The sequence below is a fragment of the Eumetopias jubatus genome, unplaced genomic scaffold, assembly GCF_037043125.1.
Source record: "Eumetopias jubatus isolate StellerSeaLion01/CBP00866 unplaced genomic scaffold, mEumJub1_p1.0 scaffold_1, whole genome shotgun sequence".
Lineage (NCBI taxonomy): Eukaryota > Metazoa > Chordata > Mammalia > Carnivora > Otariidae > Eumetopias > Eumetopias jubatus.
The window spans coordinates 146,092,685-146,114,482 of NW_028274807.1; the positions used below are offsets into that span (position 1 = coordinate 146,092,685).

The 21,798-nt window shown below is 48.3% G+C and overlaps 1 protein-coding gene across 6 annotated transcripts in view; it reads right to left on the reverse strand.

The window, feature by feature from the left end:
- Positions 1-21,381, reverse strand: part of TRAK1 (trafficking kinesin protein 1) — a 111,447-nt gene extending 90,066 nt beyond the window's left edge. For 3 of the 6 annotated variants that reach the window (XR_003609943.2, XM_028107169.2, XM_028107167.2), the window contains exon 1: positions 17,504-17,825. Coding sequence is in view for 4 of the 6 variants with exons in the window: in XM_028107169.2 (XP_027962970.1) it covers positions 17,504-17,594 (91 nt within the window). In the remaining 2 variants the exon portion in view is untranslated. Of the gene's footprint in view, positions 1-17,503; positions 17,828-21,102 lie in introns of those variants that run through there. The other 3 variants (XM_028107173.2, XM_028107170.2, XM_088026546.1) reach the window with 3 other exon arrangements.
- Positions 21,382-21,798: the final 417 nt, after the last annotated feature.

Sequence of the window (21,798 nt, forward strand, 5' to 3'; positions counted from 1 at the left end):
AGAAAAAAAATACTTTGGTTTTCTAATTTCCTTGATAATTTCTCTTAAAAGTGCGTATTCTATAATTGTTAAATTACCAGGGAGAAAATAATTTTACACGAAAATAGCCAGGGTCGGTGTGATGACTGCAATTAAAGTGCTCACAGCTGAATTAGTGTTTAGACAGATGGAGCTAGTATAAATTGGAACAACACTGGCAGTACACAGTTTGACAGCATGTTTGGAGAACCAAAAATGTGTCATGACCCTCAAGCTAGTACTCTCACATATAGGATCAAATCTAAGAAAGGAGTCCAAAAAATCTAAAGTGCCAAATATATAAGCATGTTTACAGCGCATCTGATAAAAGCATGCATAACCAGTTTCCTCAAAAGAGTTAAACACAGAACGACCTTATGATCCAACAATTCCAAATCTGGGGGGCGCCTGGGTGGCTCAGTCGGTTAAGCGCCTGCCCTCAACTCAGGTCACGATCTCGGGGTCTCGGGACTGAGCCCCGCATCGGGCTCCCCGTGCAGTCGGGAGTCTGCTTCTCCCTCTCCCTCTGCCTGTTCTCTCTTTCCCTCTCTCTCAAATAAATAAATAAATAATCTTTAAAAAAAAAATTCCAAATCTGGGTATATATCTAGAAGCAACTGCAGGGACTTGAACAGATATTTGTACACCCACGTTCATAGCAGCATTATTCACAACAGCTAAAAGGTAGAAGCAACCTAAGTGGTCACGGATGAATGAATGGATATCAAAACGTGGTCTATACATACAGTGGGATATCTTTCAGCCCTAAGTAGGAAGGAAATTCTGGCACATGCTATACCATGGACGAACCCTGAAGACATGAGACAAAATGAAATAAGCCAGTCAGAAAGGGGCAAACACTGCATGCTTCCTCTTTTACGAGGTACCTAGAGTAGCAAATGCATGGAGACAGAAAGTTGAACGGTGGTGGCCCGAGGCTAGAGGGAGGGGTACGGGGGGTTAGTGTTTAGAGGGTACAGAGTTTCAATCAGAGTAAATGACAAAGTTCTGGAGAGGGCTGAAGGTGGTACTAGCTCAGCACTAAAGGTACTTAATGCTACGGAACTGTATACTTAAAAATAGCTAAAATGGTAAGTTTTATGTTATGTACATTTTACCACTTTTTTTTTTTTTTTTTTTTTTTTTAGAAATAAAAGACAGTCACTGCATTAGGGATTTCCTTTTCTTCGACTGGGAACCTGGGGACCTCAGCACCTTGGGGACAAGAAAACATACACATGGAATAGACGTTGAAGAACATGTGAGGGAACCGTCTGGATGGCGGCAAGCACCGGGAGGGAAGGGAAGAGAGGAGGTGGAGGGGCAAGGCTGAGCAAGGACACCCATTTGTCCCGGCGTGCCCAGGACAGCCCCAGTTCATGCCGGCTCTTCCCATGTAAGCATTACTATCACCCTCTGTCATACCCAAAGGTGTCCCTTCTAGAAAACAGTGTGGCAGGGTCCTCGATAAGTTAAACACAGAATCACCCCATGACCCGGCAATTCCACGCCTGGGTTTGTACCCTGAAGAACCGAAAGTGGGTATTCAAAGAAAATCTTGTACACAAACGTCTACAGCAACACTCTTCCCACTAGCCAAAAGGTGGAAACAACCCAATGTCGACCAACGGGTGAACTGATGAAGAAAATGTGGTATATCCATACAACGGAATGTCACTCTGCCATAAAAAGGATACCTGCTATGATGTGAATGAACACTGAAAACATCACGGTGAGTGAAAGAAGCCACTCACAAAAGACCACATGCGATATGGTTCCCCTTCTAGGAAATAACCAGAATACTTAAAGCCATAGAGACAGACAGTAGATTGGCAGTTGCCAGAGGCTAAGAGGAGGGAGAAACGGGAGTGAGCGCAAACGGGTGGGAAGTTCCCTCTGGGGGTGATGAAATGTTCTGGAAATAGATGGTGCTTACATCTGAATGCACCAAATACCAGTGAATTACACACTGTCAAAATGGTTAAGTGGGAAATGTTATACAGATTTTAACACAGTTAAAAAACCTTAATAACAAAAGTGTCCCCACTGATAGACCACACGGCAATACCATGGCACACTCGCTAGAATGGCTTCAAAAAAAGACAGTCGCATGAGTCAGAGAGGATGTGCAGAAACTGGGACCCTTCCACACTGCAGACGGGGATGGGAGATGGTACAGGTATTCTGGCAGCTGGTACAGCTCTAAGTCCACTGCAAAATCTCTCTCAACTGCTTACTTACAACCGTATGGTTCCGTAAATTACACCTCAACGAAGCTGTTAAAAATTGTCCTTGCTCGAACAATGATCACCATAACTTGGGCCGACTACTTAGGAGATCCGAAGTTAAAATGAAAGCTTATCAAATACAAACGGGGGTCATAAGCACCTGTAAATTATTTCTGCACATTCCTGTATGTTAACAGTCACATCCTCAATACACTTTTAAAAAGATGTTCATTGCAAAAACAACAACAAAAAAACCCAGACTCTGAAATTCCGAGAATAAACTGGTGGTTGCCACAGGGGAGATGGGTGTGGGATGGGTCAAAGAGACAAAGGGGATTAACAGTGCATTCATCTTGGTGAGCACTGAGAAATGTACAGAAATGTTGACTCACTATACTGTACACCTGAAACTAATAGAACCCTGTAAGTTCATTATATTTGAATTTAAAAATTAATTTTGAAAACGAAAAGATGTTCACTGCATTGCCAAATACAAGCTTCACGTCTAGCAAAAGGGCAGTATTTAAGTAAATCACACCAACTTAATGGAATATTATAAAGCCACGAATATCAATTATTTGTTCATTTCTGGGGAAGGGTCACTGGGGCAGAAACTGGAACGAAGATCTAGGGTGACGGTGTTCCAAGCACAGGGAAGAGTCAATATGAAGAAAGGCCAGACGCATCCTGTGTGGCTGGGGCTAGGGCAGGGAGAGCAATGCAGGAGAGGGGAGTGAGACCTCAGCACCTAGAACCTTTAGGCCATGGCAGGAGGTCTGAACCCACTTGGGAACAGTGGGCAGCCGCTCCACAAGAGTGCCATGTTTTGACTCAGGAATGAAACAGGCCTCTCTGGCTGCTGTATGGACAGACTGGAGGGACGACCAGCGGGGGATAAGCCAGGATGCTACTGCTACAGTCCAGGCAAGAACCAATGGTGGCTCAGGCTAGAATGACGTAGGGAGGAGAAGCGGCTAGATTCAGGAAACACGCTGGAGGTAGAGGTAACAGCACTCGCTGACGGATGAGAACAGCACAGGTGAGCTTGCCACAGATTCAAAAGGAGAAGGAAGGAAGGAAGACATCCAAAAGCCCTGGAGACAGTCATTAATTCCAAAACCACTCTGAAAAATCTCTTTTCGACTTCCTGTGATTTTATTTCTCTCCCCTCCATATGCCTGGGAAAATTCACTGGTGATGTCATCAATATGTCACGGACATCTGTCCACCTCCTTTTTAAGGGCTGCATAGTGTTCCACTTTCGGCATACACAGTTCAGTTATGTGATTCCCCATTCACAAACATCTCACGTTTTCGCAATTAACACTGAAATAAATATTCCACAGTGGCTGCACCAATTTACCTTCCCGACAACAGTGCACGAGGGTCCTCGCCAATACCTGTTGTCTCTTGTCTTTTCCATATGAGCCATTCTAATAGCTGTGAGGTTTTGGTTTTGGTTTGCATTTCCCTGATGACTGTTGATGCTGAGCACCTTTTCATGTGCCTGTTTGGCCGTTTGCATTTATTCCTCAATAATATCCAACATCTTTTCATGGACATATTGGCCATTTTCTTTTACAGGATGCTCATACGTATTTTTTCTTGCTTATCTCTACTTTAATATTGATAGACACAGATGAGCTTTGTATTAATCCTCTTTCAAATATAGTACAACTGTTCCCGTCACCCCCCATTGGCTTGTCTCTGGTCTTGCAACCCTACGCGTGTTTCCTGGTTTCCCCCACACAGCGTTGGGTGCTGCAACAGGACTTCCTGGCAGGAGCTCATATGCCGGTGGCAAGTAGGGAAGTGCTCTTATACTGCACAGGCAGGCGCCCTTTCAGCCCTATTTTAAATAAGTTTAAAACAAGCGCTACCCGTAGGGCTCCATCTCCAAGGAGGTGTAGCCCAGCCTTGCATGGATCTCAGTTTGCAGTGACTGCACTTCCTTCCATGCCCACCTTCATGGAAGCTGCAGGGCTCAGAGCCCCCATCGCCTGCATGTCTCACTGACTGGTTTCTGCAGCCTCGCCTTATCCCCCAGCGTCCTGTTTGTGCTTTGTACTGTTTAGTGTTCTGGTTACAAAGTCGCTTAACTCCTGTTATTTCTGGCCTGCAATTTTGCAGAACATGCGAGCTTTTCAGGAACAGATACATCATATGACAGCAAGAATCCCTGTCTCAGGCTTCATTTTTAAATAGTCAAAATGATCCCCCATTTTCTTTACAGTTCTAGCCTCTGTGTCCCGCTTCAGCACGGCCTTGCCCATCTCAAGATTATTAAAAATATCCAGCAATATTTACTTCTACCACTTTTATGGCTTCATTCTTGACAGTCTATCTTTGAGCCATCTGGATTTTACTGCGTGTGAGAGTGATGGAGGGATCCAGCTGTACTTTTTACAATGATAACAAACAACAGTAATAACAAGGCAAACATTTATGGAGCGTTAACCATCACTAAATAAATCCTACCAGGTGAGGCCGCTGCTCTGTGAAGCCAAACCTAATCCTTACTGATGTGGAGTCACCAGGAGATAAATCTCTATTTCCCTGATTCTCCACAGCAAAGATAGGACAGCCGATGACACTCCACCTCACCAATCTCCCTCCCCCTCCCTTGACTCCTGTTGCTTTAATCTGTGGGTTCGGACCCAGTCTCCTGTTTTAAAATTATTAACCTTTGACACTTACACTTGCTTTCTGTTTTCCAAAAACATCTATCCCCAATATTTATCGTTAGCCTCTCTAAAGCTTTCAGGGCAGCCTGAGCCGAGCAGCTGCCCGAGTTCAAGGCCCATACCCTCCCACTTGTCCTCTCCTCCCCAGAGTTACCTTTCACTATGGAATGAAAGCCAATTAATGTCAAAGGTTAAACTCGGAGAGCAACAGTCAGACGTCAAATCAGGAGAAGTTTATTTTATTAATAGAACACAATTTTATAAAATCATAATGCCTACTGTGCCTCGACCATTGGATGCGGTCCACTGCTTTACTGTTCATCTAAATGATTTCCCAGGCAGGAAATTCTGTTTATGAGCGAACAATGGCTACTTTCTCAAAACATGAAGTGAGATCATCTGGTTATTAAAAGACTATAAACTCATCCCCAAAACCATTACTATAGCCTGACAATAAGCATTTAAGCAAACTAGATAAAACCAATAAAACCTGAGCGTGAAATGATTCCATGTTCCTTGAACCAGGTCTCAAACCAACACAAATGTAAATTCAAAAAGTAGACAATTACAAAGGGTGACTCCTCCAAAGCAGAATATAAATGAAGAAATAGAAAGGTATGATAAAGGACAAATGTTAAAGCTATGTCCTCAGCTGATGTAGTTTTGATGCACAGGTTCTCAGGGGCAATGAAAGTATTGGGTGTACACCTGCATAGCACAATGACCATTCAAGAAGATTCTTGGCTCAGGCGATGCCTGGGTGGCTCAGTCGTTAGGCGTCGGCCTTAGGTTCAGGTCATGATCCCAGGGTCCTGGGATCGAGTCCCGCATCAGGCTCCCTGCTCAGCAGAGAGCCTGCTTCTCCTTCTGCCTGTAGTGACCCCTGCTTGTGCTCGCTCGCTCTCTCTCTGATAAATAAATAAAATCTTAAAAAAAAAAGAAGATGATGATGATGATGATGATTCCTCGCTCTGCTCTCCAAGGCCAGGACTGTGCCTGTTAGGGCCAAGAAACCAGGGTAGCAGATTCCAAGAGGTGACCCTCCAAAAGCTCATTAAAAATTCAGTCACACTGGGGGGGGGGGTAAATGGGAGTGGACTGGGGGTGGCAGCTAAAGGGTCTGGAGTTTCTTTTGGGGGTGAAGAAAATGTTCTAAAATTGATTTGTGGTAATAACCACACAACCCTGTGAACAAACAAAAAGCCATCAAATTATACACTTTAAGGGGTGAATTATATCTCAATGGAGCGGTCACACACACACAAAAAGGTAACCACAAGAGATGGGGAAGTAGGGTCACCGAGCACACCCACTACCCTTACTTAGGCACACTTCAAAGTCCTTCACAAAAACGATGTTCCTGAAAGATAAATCTGAATCCACCAGGAAGGTTAAATCGCCTTTCCCATCATCCTTGGGAAGACCAAGGATCTTCTCATACCCCTCCCAGACATTTCTATGGAGAACAGGTTAAGCAAAACGAGGTTTCATACTTAGAAACAAGAAGTTTTGGCTGCCTAGAAAATTCAATGACATGGAACAGCCATTTACGGCTTTACCATGCTGAACGGTGGGTGGAGTATTACTGGACTCACCAGCAGCCTCCCAACTAACAAGGGGTATTCCTTCTCGTACTGTTAGGTTGACACCCAGAGAGAAATCAGGGCTTGAACGTCTACGCCAGAAGTCCACCAACTACGATCCATGGTCAAATCCAGCCACAGCCTGTTTTCATAAATAAGGACTTTACTGAAACCCAGCTATACACTCATTCCTTCGGTATGGTCTACGGCTGCTTTCAGCTATGACTGCAGAGGCCAGTCGTTGCAACACAGGTCATGTGACCCACAAGCCTGAAATATTTACTCTCTGGCCTTTAGGAGAAAGGTCTGCCAACCCCTATTCTAGGCCATAGGAGAGATCGTGTACTCCCCGAGGCTTCCTGAAGGCCACCAAGGGGCCTCAGCCATTTGAGGATCTTCTCAAATCCGGCTCCTCATCTTATTCACAATTCTTCCTTCACTACCTACCCTGGCTTTGGTTTTGGTGTACTGTGAACAAAATACCACTTCACAGTTCTGTGACTGAGCGGGGCCACAGAACTTGCCTCGGCCAGTCTGGAATGTGAGAATGTGTTGGCTGAGTTTGTCTGCTCGGCCCTGTGTTCCGCCGGAAGGGTCCAGCCCTAGACAGCCAGGGACCCTTGAGCTCAAATCCTCAAATAAGAACTAAGTGGAGCAGACCCAGATTGAAGCCCAGGCAATCCTCAGGTCACCTACGACCACGATCTAGGAATAAATGTTGCAGCACCCACTGTGGATTTGGGAGTGGTTTATTACCCAACAAAACCTGACTAATATATACGCTCAGTTTAAAATGATATGATGTCTGGGGCGCCTGGGTGGCTCAGTTGGTTAAGCGACTGCCTTTGGCTCAGGTCATGATCCTGGAGTCCCGGGATCGAGTCCCGCATTGGGCTCCCTGCTCAGCGGGGAGTCTGCTTCTCCCTCTGACCCTCCCCCCTCTCATGTGCTCGCTCTCTCTCTCTCTCTCTCTCTCTCATTCTCTCTCTTTCAAATAAATAAATAAATAAATCTTTAAAAAAATAAAAATAAAAAAATAAATAAAATGATATGATGTCTGATGACTGAGAGCTAGAAGAATAAAGTTGCCTGCACGGCACTGAAATCACACCACCATCAGGACCTCCTAACCAGCAGCCTAAGCAGGAAAGACATGGTCACGCTTGGCTCTCATAATACCCTCCCCCTTGCAAAAAAAAAAAAAAACAATTTCTGGAATGAACTCCAGCAAACAGCAGATGGGGATCAACTAAAATAAAGGTGGAAGGAACAAGACAGAGGAAGGCATGGAGGAACGGAGGGAGATTTGTTTTGTTCTACCCAGCTAAGCTGTCTGTCCTCCCTGTCGGATTCTTTGGACAATTAACCTCCTCTTTCCTTCAGTCCCTTTCAGAAGTTGCGGACCCCAGGGCACCCCACATATCTGGTCTCCGGGTTAAGGCTGCCACTCCCGTTGCTGGTGCTTCCCTTGCCCACTAGGTGGTGCTGCGTGCACACCTGGGCGGGCCACTCCCAGCCTCCTGGTCCCAGGCAAAAGGAGACTGGGCACCAGAGGACTCCCATACCCTTTCTCAAATCAGACGTGTCTCTTCCCATTTCTACCCACCACAACCCCCCCCATAAATAGGGAGAAATCGAGCTGAAATAACAGTGAGCAATGGAGTTCACACCTGCAGTTATGATCATCTGAATGGACTGTTGTCAAGGTTTTTCTTGATACCGAAAAAGAAGTAAAATTATATTTATCAGACAAGCTGAAACTGAGCATGTTGGTTTGAAAATGAGAACAGAATTCCTATAAGAGAAGGAATGTCAGGGTCACCATGCCCCTAGGCTTAGCCTTATCATCATCGTCTTTCCAACCATTAAGAAGAAGGAAGGTTCTCTCCCACTAGGAAGTTTCAGTTCAGCCCACAAACATGTTCCAGCATACAGATCAAAATCCAGGAGGGCTGAAAACCCCCTGGAAGAAGATTCGAGTCTTGCTCTGAGATGGTTCACACGGGGTCTGGAGTTAGCGTCCGCATTCTCTGGCTCCTCCAGCCACAGATGGTTCATTTTCTTCCACCTGCCCTTACCCTTGCTCACTTGAGACTCACGCCACCCCTTGGCTCACGCTCACTTGTCCACTTCCTAGTCCCTCCCTGGACCACACACTCCACCTCTGCCAGCTGCACCTGGGCCACCTCTGAAACCTGAAATTCAGGTGCCCCCTCCCGACCACGACCAGCCCCTCCAGCCCCCTCTCCTCACAGCTCCCCCTCACTTATTCCCACTGTGCCACATCCAGACCACTGCCCCGTGATCCCTCCACTTTGCCTCAATGGTGCCCTTCCCTCCAGCTTGAATCCCACAGCCCTTTGCTTCAACTACCCTCCTCATTCCACAGTACTTTCACCCAATTCTGCAGGAACAAGCGTCTGCCTTACCCTGCCCTGCCCCTGGGCTCCCGGAAGCACTAGGGGAAATCACAAAGCACCGCGGGGCTGGTGGAAAGCTCCAGAAGGCTGGGGACTCCCATGTTCAGAGGGGCCACCACGCCCAGCACCCCATCACCTATTCTGACACAGTGCTGGGGTGGCAGGGCTGGGGATGAGATGGGCTGGGTAAGGTCTGAAACAGCCTCTCTGCAGGGCAGTAATTCAGGGTAAAACCACCTTGCAGCAGCTTCCCATTGCCCAGAGAGTGAGTGGCCAGTCTCTGTATGCTCTCCCTCCTTCCTTCACTCCCCCAGTGGTCAGGTTCCCTCCTGAAGACTTCCAGAGCTCACATGCAAATGCTCAGCCCTCCCTTCCCATTTAGCTCCATCTGAGAATTCCCTAGACCTACTGCACAATGGCTGCACGCACAGTGTTAAGGAGCAGTCCCTTCTCTAGTCTGTTTGCTCACCTGCACGAACCCAGCAGCATGGCTGGGAAACACCTTTACTTATCTTCCTCTTCTAGCCAAACCCCAGCATATCCCAAATCAGTATTATGTAGCCCCTTCATTATCCCAGATGTGTCTGAGAACAGAAGAGGGCTCCTATTACCCAGACACAAGAAAGGAACTAGTTTACAACAGGCCACCTTCACCTCCTCCGTGTGCCAGAAAAGCACTAAAAAACATTAACCCAGCAGGGCCTGCAGCCTGCTGTCTTTACCTAAGTAGTTCTGGCCGAATGTGGCACAACTTCTAGAGTCTGCCCAGCTAGATCCACCCCTGTTGTAAAATTTTTAGAAAAAGAAAAAAGAGGTCGTGGCCAGGACGGGGCATCTGAACTTCAGGTTTCAGAAAACCTGGGTGGCTCAGCCGGTTAAGCATCTAACTCTTGATTTTGGCTCAGGTCCTGATTTCAGGATCGCGAGATCAAGCCATGTGTCGGGCTCCACACTCAGTAGGGAGTCTGCTTGAGATTCTCTCTCTCCCCCTCTCTCTGCCCCTACCCCCACATGCTAGCATGCGCTCACACTCTCTCTCTAAAATTAAATATTTTTTAAAGAGAAAAAATAGTTTCTCTTATGGGGGCGGGGGAGAGCAGGGGAAGAAGGGGAAAGGGAGTAGGGAGGGAGGGCAGAAGAGGGGAGACAAAGACAAGAGAGGAAAGAAGGGGAGAAGTAAAAAGAAACGAGCAAACGAAAACTGAAAATAGTCCTCTGAGCTAGCCCTCCGGCAACGGGATGCCCACTGGCCCCTGGCTCTGAGGCAGGTCCTGGTATGACTGCAGTTTAAAAAGCCAGGGCCCTCCAGGCCTTCCCAGAGCCTCGGACTGACCACGTGTCCGCATGCATGTGTTCAGTCTGTTTCCCAGGACAGACACCTGCGAAATTTAAAGACTCGAATCACAAACACACAGTGATCCCTGTTTGTATAAGGCACAGGACACACCCCAGCGGGTGATCCAAAACCTGGCTCCTCACTTCTGGAATTCAAAATCAAGCCATGCTGGCAGTGAACCGCCAGCTGAGGACGATGGGCAAGGACTGTAGCAGATTTCCTGGTAAACTGGGCTGGGTGGAGGCAGCGTTCACCAAAATGGGAATTAAGTAGAGCCTGTAAGTAAAAAGAGTCACCAGTCCTTACTGAACACCTTCCCTGCACCGCTGTACCAGGTACTTAATAGGAATCACCACAATGAGTACCAACGGCCCTGAGGTTCTTACTGTCATCCCATTTTAGAGACGCAGAAACAGGTTCAGAGACCAGCTGACTTGCCCCGGGTCCCACTGTAAATGCTGTAGCCGTAAAACACACCCGGATGTCTCTGCCCCAAAGCCAATATGCTTTAGGCTGAGAACCCCAGGAAGCCACACTGCTTCTCCCTTGGGAATACTGGCAGAGTCTGTTTGGGCTGAAATATGGGGGTGGCTGGACTTCCCACAGGAACAAGTTCATGGCACCTTGAGAAAGTACAGTGGGTCAACCCTATTTCCTCTCAAACCCCATGTATGTCCACTAAGGTTTCAACAGAACTATGTTAGAATAAGCATAAAAGGAGAGCACCCTATATATCTTATTAAATGGAAGGACTAAAGCTTTAAAAAAAAAAAAAACCACAGAGATCATACGCTACAAGTCTATGAAGACGTTTAATGGAGGACATTTCCATCACTGTAGAAGGTGCTACTAGGCTCCTTATATTTTCTAAGTATTTCACAATAATATGTCACTTGCTCCCTCTAGTAAGTCCATCATTCCCATCAGACAGGGAGAGAAACAAATTCTGCCTCCCCAGCACCCCAGAAGCCTCGGAGACCTGCCCCGCCCTGAGGCTGCCTGGCAAGGCCTTCCAGTGATGGGAGCCAAATCCAGCCCAGCTTGCCACTCCCCGCAAAGCCGGCCCCTGAACAAGAAGAGCAGTAAAAGAACAAAAAAGGAAGAACAAACCCAGCCGGGCAAAGGAAGGAAGAAGTGAGAGAAGAGCCATGGGTGGGTAAAAGATAAGCACGTTTCTGGGAGACAGATGGGAGCGCGCTGATGTCAGAAAGGACAGGGTAAGTCTGGGGCCCAGGCTCAGAGACAGAGAGACAAACAGAAGAGGAGGAAGGGGCCGCAAACCAAGGGAGAGCAGAAGGGCAACAGGTGAAACTCTGCAACCCGCCGTCCTTCCCCTCGACCCTCCACCTACCGCCCCAGCCTCAGGCAGCCCAGGGCTCTCCTCCAGGCCAAATGCACACAGATGAACAGACAATGATAGCGAGACAGACAGACAAAGCACAGATGATACACAGACGGCAGGCAACTGTAACAACACTGAAACTGACTCACTGAACACTTACTATGTGCCCACAGCATGCTCAGCACTCTGCGTGTAGTAACTCGGTGAATCCTCACGGCAAGCCAGTGAGGCAGGTACAAGGAGACCTTCTCCTCCGTTGGCAAAGAGAGAAAGGGAAGTGTAAATTACTATTCTCTCATACGGAATCATGGAAGTAACTACTCCATGGGCTAAAAACAGAAACTGTTAAGAAGCATTTCTCCTCAGATACGGAAAATAAAAATAAAAACTCCTTCTATGTACTGAGAGGAATATAAATCGAGACCATCTGCGCTCTTGTTTTCACACCTCAGTTGGCAAAGTGCGAGGTGTTTGCTAATACCCGGGGTGTAGGGGGGTGCAGGGGGTGTGGGCCCAGACACCCCCACTTTATCTGAACAATAAAAAATACAACCTCTCTGGCAACATCCATCAAAACTAAAGTCCCCACTCCGGAAATTCTCACAAGTGTCTTCATCCCATAGTTGCTCAAATATCTGGGAACGTCGATATCCCCTGCAGCCTTTGTCGACATCACGAGGGACCCTGAATTAAAACCACCCAGCTAAGCTACTCCTGACTTCTCAACCCACAGAAATATGTGAGACTATAAATGTTTGCTGTTCTAAACGGCCAAGGTTTGGGGTAGTGTGCTGCATAAGTGATAGAGGAGAATTAAATGCAGGTAGATATAAAAGGCATTTAGGACAACACCTAGTACATAGTAAGTGTTCTATCAATGTTAGCTATTACTGTCAATAATCTTCACACCACAGGGCCTTTGCTCACCCTGTCTTCACCGCTTAGAATGCTCTTCTCCCATCCCCACCCTGCAAACTCCTACGTACCCTTCAGACTTCTGCTTAAATACTGCTTTCCCATAGAAACCTTCTTGGAAATGCCACTTCAAAAATCCCCTTTATGTAATATTTTATCACCCTCTGCTTCTATGAATATCAAATAAATAGTAATAGTAGTTAAATAGTAATTCATGTGACTATTTTTAAGACATTTTTCCTCTTCTGAAACATAAAAGAATCTCAACCTGGCACACTGCCCTATCCTCCGTACACACAATAGAAACTCAATTATACCTCTTAAAGGTCAACAACCCATTAGAAACATGAGCAAAAACAAAACACACACACACACACACACACACACACACACACACACACACACACCAGGCTGTTTGCAGAAAATAAAATGCAACAGAAAAGGGGTACAGACTATTCATAATGAAAAAGATACAAAATAAAATGAAGTACCTTTCTTCATGACTACCTGATTAACTGAGATGAAGAGTTGATGCCCAGAGTTGGCAAGAAACGGCCACTCCCTCACACTCACACTAGGCACTAATGGGTGCAAGCAGTGCTGTGGTATAGACCAAATACTAAATGCACATCCCCTGTTACCTTACAGACACATAGGATAAGTGACCCAAAAGATACACATGCAAGAATGTTCCCAGGCGTCCTGTTAAAACACAAACCCTGGAAATAACGTAAAGGCTCCACCAAGAGGGGTCTGCCCCAAACAGCGGCTCTTGCTTGGACCTTAAGTGCCCAGCACACAGTCAGTTGCCCTTGCAGTTGCCACCTTCCGGGTGATTCCACCCGCAGAGAGGCAGGACCTGTCAGGCACCCTGACGAGGCCATGTGCACGCCATCGCAGCTGAAATCCAGGTCACAGCGGTTTGCTTTAGCTTCTCGTCTACGTTACAGTGGGGCAGCATCATGCCATGATGCTGGTTCTTTAAAAGTGGTCTTGAGAAGGATGAGTGATTTATCCATTTGCAATTAATAAAGGACAAATTTTAAAATGTTATAAAAAGGAACGGTACACCTGAGAATTGCTGGATTAAAAAAAATGATAAGGATGAGAAACAACAGGAGACTCTGTAGCTATTTTAAAAGATTAAGGCAATATTACATGTATCGTAATGAAACAATCGTTAAGTGGTAGTGTCAACTTTTTTAAAATGCAGATCAGGGTATAGGGTATGGTCCCATTTGTGTTTTTCTGAAAAAGAATCTAGAAAAAAAACTTCTTGGAATGATTTTTTAAAAAACACCGTTAAACTACATAGATGATAGAGTTATTCTACATTGCTGTGCTTTGGTATAATCCAAGTTTTACCACTTGAATGTATTATTTTTATAATTTAAAACCCTAATTAAATGAAATCATTAAAAAAATTTTTCAGGGTGCTGGGGTGGCTCAGTCAGTTAAGCGTCTGCCTTGGGCTCAGGTCATGTTCCCAGGGTCCTGGGATGGAGCCCCACATTGGGTTCCCTGCTCATCGGGGAGTCGGCTTCTCCCTCTCCCTTTGTGTGCACGCGCTCTCTCTCACTCTCTCTCAAATAAAGAAAATCTTAAAAAAAGAAAAAAAAAAGATTCTCTTTCCCTCTCCCTCTGCCCCTCCCCCTGCTTACTTGCTCTAGCTCTCTCTGTCTCTAAAAAAAAAATTTTCACAATGGAGGAAGTTCATTGAAATAGGCTCAGCAAATGCCACTGCTGGGTCTAAACCCCAAGGACCCCTATTTTACATGAGAGGACAGGCCACTCCACTCTACGCCTCCTTAAAGGTATGGGTGATAACAATACCCACCCCACCCCCTACCCTAGCAGGGTTGTGCCAAGGACGAAATGAGTTTCCCCAGAGGTGCTTGGAAGCCTGCTAGGTAGGCATGGAGCAACCACTTGTAAGGTCAGCCTGTTGTTAGCATTTGTGATGGCTAACTGTCAACCTCACTGAGCCATGGGATGACCAGATAGTTGACCAAACATTATTCAGGCTGTTTCTGTGAAGGAATCTTTGGAAGAGATCAACATTTAAATCAGTAGACAGAGTAAAGCAGACTGCCCTCCTTAATGTGGGTGGGCCTCATCCAATCTGGTAAAGGCCTGAATAGAACAAAGAGACCTCCCTCGAGTAAGATAATCCTCCAGCCTGACTGCCTTGTAGCTCTGACATCAACTTTTTCCTGCCTTTGGACTCAAACTGAAACACTGGCCCTTCCTAGCTTGCAAGCTGCTGGTCTTTGGCCTGGAGCTACACCACTGGGTCCCCTGGGCCTCCAGCTTGCTGACTGCAGACCTTGGGACTTGTCAGCCTCCATAATCCCGTGAGTCAATTCTTTATAATAAACCTCTTTATATATGTATATCCTGTTGGTTCTGTCTCTCCGGAGAGCCCTGACTAATACAAGATTTATGAAATCTGATTTGTTCCAGGTCTAATTACAGCTATAAAGTTCCAGTTCATGATGGTCTCAGCTGGAAGGGCTCAAATCCGTCAATGTTCACACGGGGGGTGGGGAGGGCAGGGAACACAGACAGGTCTCTCTGGGCCGCAAGTCCCAGAGTCACCGCTGAACTGCACAGACAGGGGAACATCTGAACCCAGCTGCAAGGCCTGCTCCTGGCAGCCGCACACCCTCTCTCGCCAAGTCCCTGGAAAGCCCCTACAGCAGACCCTGGCCAAGGGGGCAAACAGGGTGCTGAGGCCAGAGGCCCACACCTGGCCCCTCAGCCAGCAAATGCCTCTGAACCCTGGTCTGGTCACATCGAAAAGAGGGCACCTTGACAAAAGCATGCATGAAGCGACCTCACTCTGATACCTGCAAATCAAATTAATATAAATTCATTATGAAAATGGAGCTTCTGAAGGAACACCATGAGGAATGCTATTTGCTGCTGGGATCGATGTTCTGAAGCCCCTGCAAAGCACGCCTGATTAATACTTTAAAATAAGATCACTCTTGGGGCGCCTGAGTGGCTCAGTTGGTTAAGCATCTGCCTTCGGCTCAGGTCATGATCTCAGGGTCCTGGGATAGAGCCCTGCATTAGGTTCCCTGCTCAATGGGAAGCCTGCTTCTCCCTCTGCCTCTGCCCCTTCCCCTCTGCTTGTGTGCTCTCTCGCTCTCGTTCTCTCTCAAATAAATAATAAAATCTTTAAAAAGAATAATAAGATCCTTCTTTAATTTTGCTTAACATAATTTACTATTTGCCAGCTTCCTGAAATGGTTTAAAATGGGTAAAGACTAACAGGAATACACTGGATACTTTCAAAACTTGTTTCAAATTCAAAACGAAAACCAGTTAGGAAGATAAAAATATATGTATCAAGCACCTGGAACTACAGCTTCCCGACTGCATGCTAAGAATCTTACTAATGCGTCTTACCTAAATTTTACAATGTACGTCAAAGACCCTGTGTGACAAACATTCTCCCCACTCACCTCACAATGAAGGACTGATGGAGAAGGAGGATCAGAGTTGGCCTCCACAATCACTTATAGAGTACTTAAAAGAGACGTGAATGACTGCGTGTTTTGCTGAAGATTAAACATTAGCTCTGGAAATCAGCATACGAGGCCTTCCCCCTGCATTCCATGAGCAAAAACCAACTGCTAAAGAGAGCACATTCCACTAAGAAGAAGAAAAGAACACTTCCAAGTTAAGAGTTTAGAAAACATACACGTGTAATTCCCTGGATTCTAATTCACATCTTCTCACCCCATGAAAGAAGGGATAGTTCACGGTCCATTCTTTTCTGTTTCATTCAGCCAAGTACCATTTAGGTTATAACTTTTCAACGGAAAACACATGAGGAATTTTACATCAGACATGAACCAATAAAAGCAAAGACATTAAACTGAATTCATAAAAAACACCCATAATATTTTCTCTGAGCATGTTTTCAGAGGATAAACCATCTAGTTTGATGGCTTAGGCTAATGATGGAAAAGGAACAAATCCTAAACAGTGGATTTGCAGAGTGGGAGCAATTCTCATGGGGCCGCCGCTGGTCAGCTACACCTCCGCCCGCCCCCAGCGCTCGGGGCAAGAACCAGTTCTCATGCTGGACCCCAGCAAAATGCTGGCCTTGAGGAGCTCTTCTGATTCGGTCAGAATCATGGAACATGCCTGAAGGAGCTTTATGTAGCCCCCCCACGCTCACACACTCACGGGACCCCATCATCTCTCATCCAAACTCTTAAATGTCCTGAAAAACTGAACCAATTCGAACAGGCCGAGAGGGGCTCGCCTCTCAGTTTACTGGGATTGGGCCCAGACAGCTCTTGGTAACAGCATGTAGGCAGGGCAGATACCAGACACTCATCCATCATCGGACTCTGATCGGCCCCCCAGCAGGGGAGACAAGCCAGAGCAGAGCTGATTCGCAAGCTCTCCATCACTGGGGTGTGGATCAGAGGTACGGACGGGGCCAAGCACACTTAGTAAAGAAAAAAAAAAAAAAACAGGAAAGGCAGAAAAGAGAGGAGGAGGAAGGGAGACGCTAACTCTGTTCTTTGCCTTTCAAAAAAGTCCTCACTGACCCAGATGCCAGGTGAGGTTCTGAGAAACCAGGATGAAGACACAGAATTAGGAAAAACTGAAGAGTTGGAGAGGCCAGAGCAGGGCTTGGAGACCCTCCCTGTTTAGCTGCTGCAGTGAACCACAAGGGGAAGGTGGTGGGAGCCCGGGAGGCCTGGTCCCAACTCAGAGCTGCCCCTCTTGGCCGCGTGTCACTGCTTCCCCTGAGCCTCCGGGACGAGGGGATGAGGCGGCAGCAGCCTCTAAGGATCCTCGGCTCTGCCCTTTGGTGATGCGATACTGCAATTTCCCCACACGTGCCCAAGGACGACCCACCAAGCAGAACAGGGCAGGAGAGACACTACTTCTCCTGTGGTCTCCTCTCCTTTCCGGCCACACCGCAGAGAAAACAAACAGCAGACAACTTACCACAGGAGTCTGTCCGAATGAGCTTGCCTTGGCCGAGTCCTGGCAGAGGCTGGGCCCCAACGGGCTGCCCGAACTGAAGTACCAATGCCATGTACAGAAATCAACTCCAAAAGCAGTTCAGTGAGAAAGGGGACTCTCCATGAGAACCCCAGCGCGGGCAGGACCTCGGCACAGCTACCCTCCTGTGCCTTCCTCAGCAGCTTTCTCGGTTTGCTTGTTGGGGCAAATCCTAAGATTGTGAGCTGCTCCGGAGGCACAATGGGTTACGTAACTCCAGGCAGCCTGGGCACCCTATCGGCTCATCTTGTTAAACCGCCCCAAAGAGAAAATGACGCACCCCAAAATGTGATATCCTTAAGTTGAGGGGAGGGGGGAGGAGCAGGGGAAGCAGGGCTTTGTGCTGGACATTGGGCTCTGCCTAAAAATGAAAGAGGAACAAAAAGTCTGCTGTTCACCTCACTGCTCGCTGGGAACCAGGGGCGGAGGGTATTTATCAGAGGCCGGATGCCAAGTGGGCTCCCGGGACTGCACTTGGCGAAGCCCCTGGAGGCACAGAGGCATTCTTGGGGACACTCCAGGTCTCTCCAAGAATATTTTTCACTCTGTGTCCTCCTCTCAGTGACCATCCAGTAAGACTTGAACCTGAGCAGGTCCTGCATCATCGGGCTGCCCAGCACCTTGAACACGTAACAGGGTCTGTGCTTACACTCCTGTTTACTGAGCCACCGCCAAACGGGACAGCACTGAGCTCTGCTGCTCAGCTGTCCTCGGGGCTTGCCACCCACGTCCCAGCAAAGGGCCCCCAGGCACCACGCCCTGTGGCGTTTGAAGTTTCAGCACTGCATTCTACCATTTCTTTGCCCTCGGCTGTCACGTTCAGAGAAAGTAAAACTATTTCAACAGGCTGGACGTTTCCTGGATTTCGCTGGCACAGATGCCACTGGAAGCCTGGGAGTTAGTTCACACGCTTGGACAAATGAGGACGCAGTTGGGACACTGCCTCCTCCAGGAAGCCCTATGGGTCCTCCCCCAAACTTCCCCCTCCCAGGCTCGGCCAGGCACCCCCCTCAGCGTGCTCCCATGTGCCCGTGCTTATCACTGTGCTAACCACGGTGCACTGTCCATTTTCACTTGCTCATCTGTCCACCCCACTGGACTGTATTCCTGGGGGGGGGGGGGAGGTGAGAACTCCTGTTCCAGGGTCACAACCTGCATGCAAATCTCACCCCTCAGAGCTCAGGGATCTTAGGCAGGATGCTGAGCCTCTCATGATTTAGTCTCTTTACCTGTAAAAAGGAGATAACAGACCCCACTTGCCAAGCACTGGCCTTAGTGAGATGCTATTTTAGTCACTGGGATTCAGGGCTGCACAAAGTCCTTGCCCTAAAATACGAACACATGGTAGCTCATGACTAAGTCCCAGGAAAGGGAAAAGGGCAGTCACGAAAAGGCCTCTAATGAAATGCCCTTTGGAGAAAGTGAAGAATCATGAGGACATCGGGGGGTAAAGTGATCCAGGTGCTGGGCAGCAGCAAGAACAAAGGCCCTGAGGCAGCACATTCCTGGTGAGTCCAAGGATTAGCAAAGTGGCCAGTGTGTCTGGGGTGGAGTGGGCACAGATGAGACGGTCAGGGGGGTAGGAAAGCCCTGTCACTGAGACCACAACCCGCCACAGTCAGAGAGGAGCCCACTGGAGGTCTGGAGCAGAAGAGTTAAATAAATCATCTGATTGTGTGTTTAAAAAGCCTCTTTGGTGGGTAGACAGAGAACAGCCTGCACAGAAGCAAGCAGGGAAGCAGGAGGCCCAATTAGGAGGTCGCTGCAATAATCCAGACATAAGAGGAAGGTGGCACAGAACAGGGTAGATGCCGTAGAGCTGGTGAGAAGCTGTCAAATTCTGGACACGCTGAAGACACAGCCAAGAGACTTCCCAGCAAACTGGGGTGTGAAAGATACAGAGGCCATGGATGCCTCCGAGGTATCCGGCCTGGACAACTGGAAGGACAGGAGTACCATTTATAAAGACAGGGTAGACCACAGGAAAAGCAGGCAGAGGTGGAAATCGGTTCATTTTTGGCTGTTCGAGTTTAAGATACCTATAGGCATCCAGGCGAAGATGTTGTATGTGGAGTTAAACCAACACGTCTGGCCTCCAGGGGAGAGGATTAGTCTGAGGACAGGGGTCAGCGTGGGGCAGATTTTAAATCCTGGCGACTGGGGGAGATCACCTGGGGCACGGGTGCTGATGAGAGACCGAGGGGCTTAGAAGGACTGAGCCCTGGGCCCTCCAACAGCCCCAGGCTCGGGAGGACCAGCAGCCAGCAAGGTAGGAGAACAGGAGAATCAGGGAGGCAAGGGAGGACTCGATTTCCAGGAGAAGGGAGTGGTCAGCAGTGTCAACCCCTGCTGAAAAGGTAAGGAGATGAAGCCTGAGGACGGACCCCTGCACTGGACGAGGCCCTCAGTGCTGGGGGAATGGGGGGCTCGCAGCCTGCTCGCACTGGACACAGGTGAGAACAGAAGAGAAGATGCAGTGAGCACAGAGAGGAGCAGAGACATGGATACGGGCACTGGCCGTGGGGGCCGCGAATGAGTCTTTTTACAAAGGCAGAGATCACAGCACATTTCTGTGCTCACAGGAGAGCTCCATGAGCAAGGGGAAATGGATGACGTGGAGGGAGAGGAGCTGGAGGAAATGTCTCCTTCCAGAAGTGGGCAGGCCAGCAGGGGCGGGATTCAGTGCACGAGCAGCCAGAGGGCCACTCACTCGTGGGGCCGGAGCCCAGCATAAGGGCTAGGCACCCAGGCTGGGATCCTGGGCCATCCCGGTGGCCCTCCGTACTTGGGACACTCCTGATACACAGGAGGTCCCCCAGCCTTAACTGTGAGACAGAGCAGTGGAAAGCTACTGGAAGCAAATCTGCACATTTTCAGCTGTCACCGGGCATTGTTTCAAACAGGAGGAGAAAAGTAAACACTGCAGACAAAATGAGAACCAGGGCGAACTTTGATATGAAGGCATCTGGATGTAACTCTAACAATGCTCCTCGCTGCTGTCTGTGCACCCCAGACTACACCATATCTGCTCGGAGCCCCTGCGTGTGCTGTCCCGATGATCCCTCGGGGAGGAAAGGAACAAGCAAGAGCTCCAGCATGATGAACTCTGCTCCTGGGACACGGGGAAGGTGTGACTGATGCAAGCATCTGTAGGAAGCGCTATCCAGGCAAGCCTTGGCAGTAGGTGCCGGGCACCGCAAGCAGTTCTCCAGGTTTGCACCCCACAAGGCAATCGTGTGTGATCTCCATTCCACCTGTCTTTATGTGTGAATCAGACACTGAGCCTCAGTGCGGGTGGGGGGGAGCACCAAACTACACTGAGCATCACCACAGGCTGCTCAGGGTTCAAAATTTCCATCCTTAAACTTCGCGGCGATTCTTCATCTCACGTGGGTTCTGCATGGCGGGGCTCGGAATCGCAAAGCTCCGACTCTCTGCACTCAGACTTTTTCTCCCCGGCCCTTCACACCTCCCCCAGACCTACTCCTGTGGCCACGCCCCTGGGCCCCCTACTCTGTCCCAGGCAGGAAAGGCCCCCTTACCGGTGATGGTGCAGGCATCCCGGTACCCTCTGCAGCTGGGAGCATCTTCCACAGCCTCGCTTACATAGTGCTCCTCAGGGATGCCCGGGCTGCAGGCTAGGACTGCATGGTTGCACGCCTCCAAAGGGGGCACAGAGTTGGCCAAAGTGTCGTCGTGCGGAGCTGTGGCGTCCAGCTTGGCAGGTTTCACAGGGAGGTGCCCACTGCCATCGGGGGCCCCGTTGCCGGAGTCTGGGGCAGTCGGGTAGACAGCCCCCGGTAGGTCTGGCACACCAGCAGGGGCTCCTTACAGGGAATCTATGGGACAATCCAGAGAGAAGAGCAGAGTTAGTAAAGTCTCTGGGGGGGGGGGGGAGGACAAAATAAGGGCCCTGAGATGATGTGGGTTCAGATCACAAATTCTGCAAAGTGTTTCCTTCAAACCAAGGTATTTCCCACCAAATTCTTCGATTTTGATAAAAGAAACTGCAGTAAATTGTGGACATGCTTTAGCACAACAGTTCTCAAAGTGCGACCTGAGAACCCCTGGGGTTCCCTGAGACCAGTTTGAAGGGCTCACCAGGTCAGATTTTCTAAGGTAGTTCACCCTCATTCTTTCTCACAGAGCACCAGGGGAGTTTTCCGGAGACCACATGATGTGTGGTGACACCTTGTCCTGAAGGCTTATTAATGGCATGTGTACTTCTGTACCGCTGT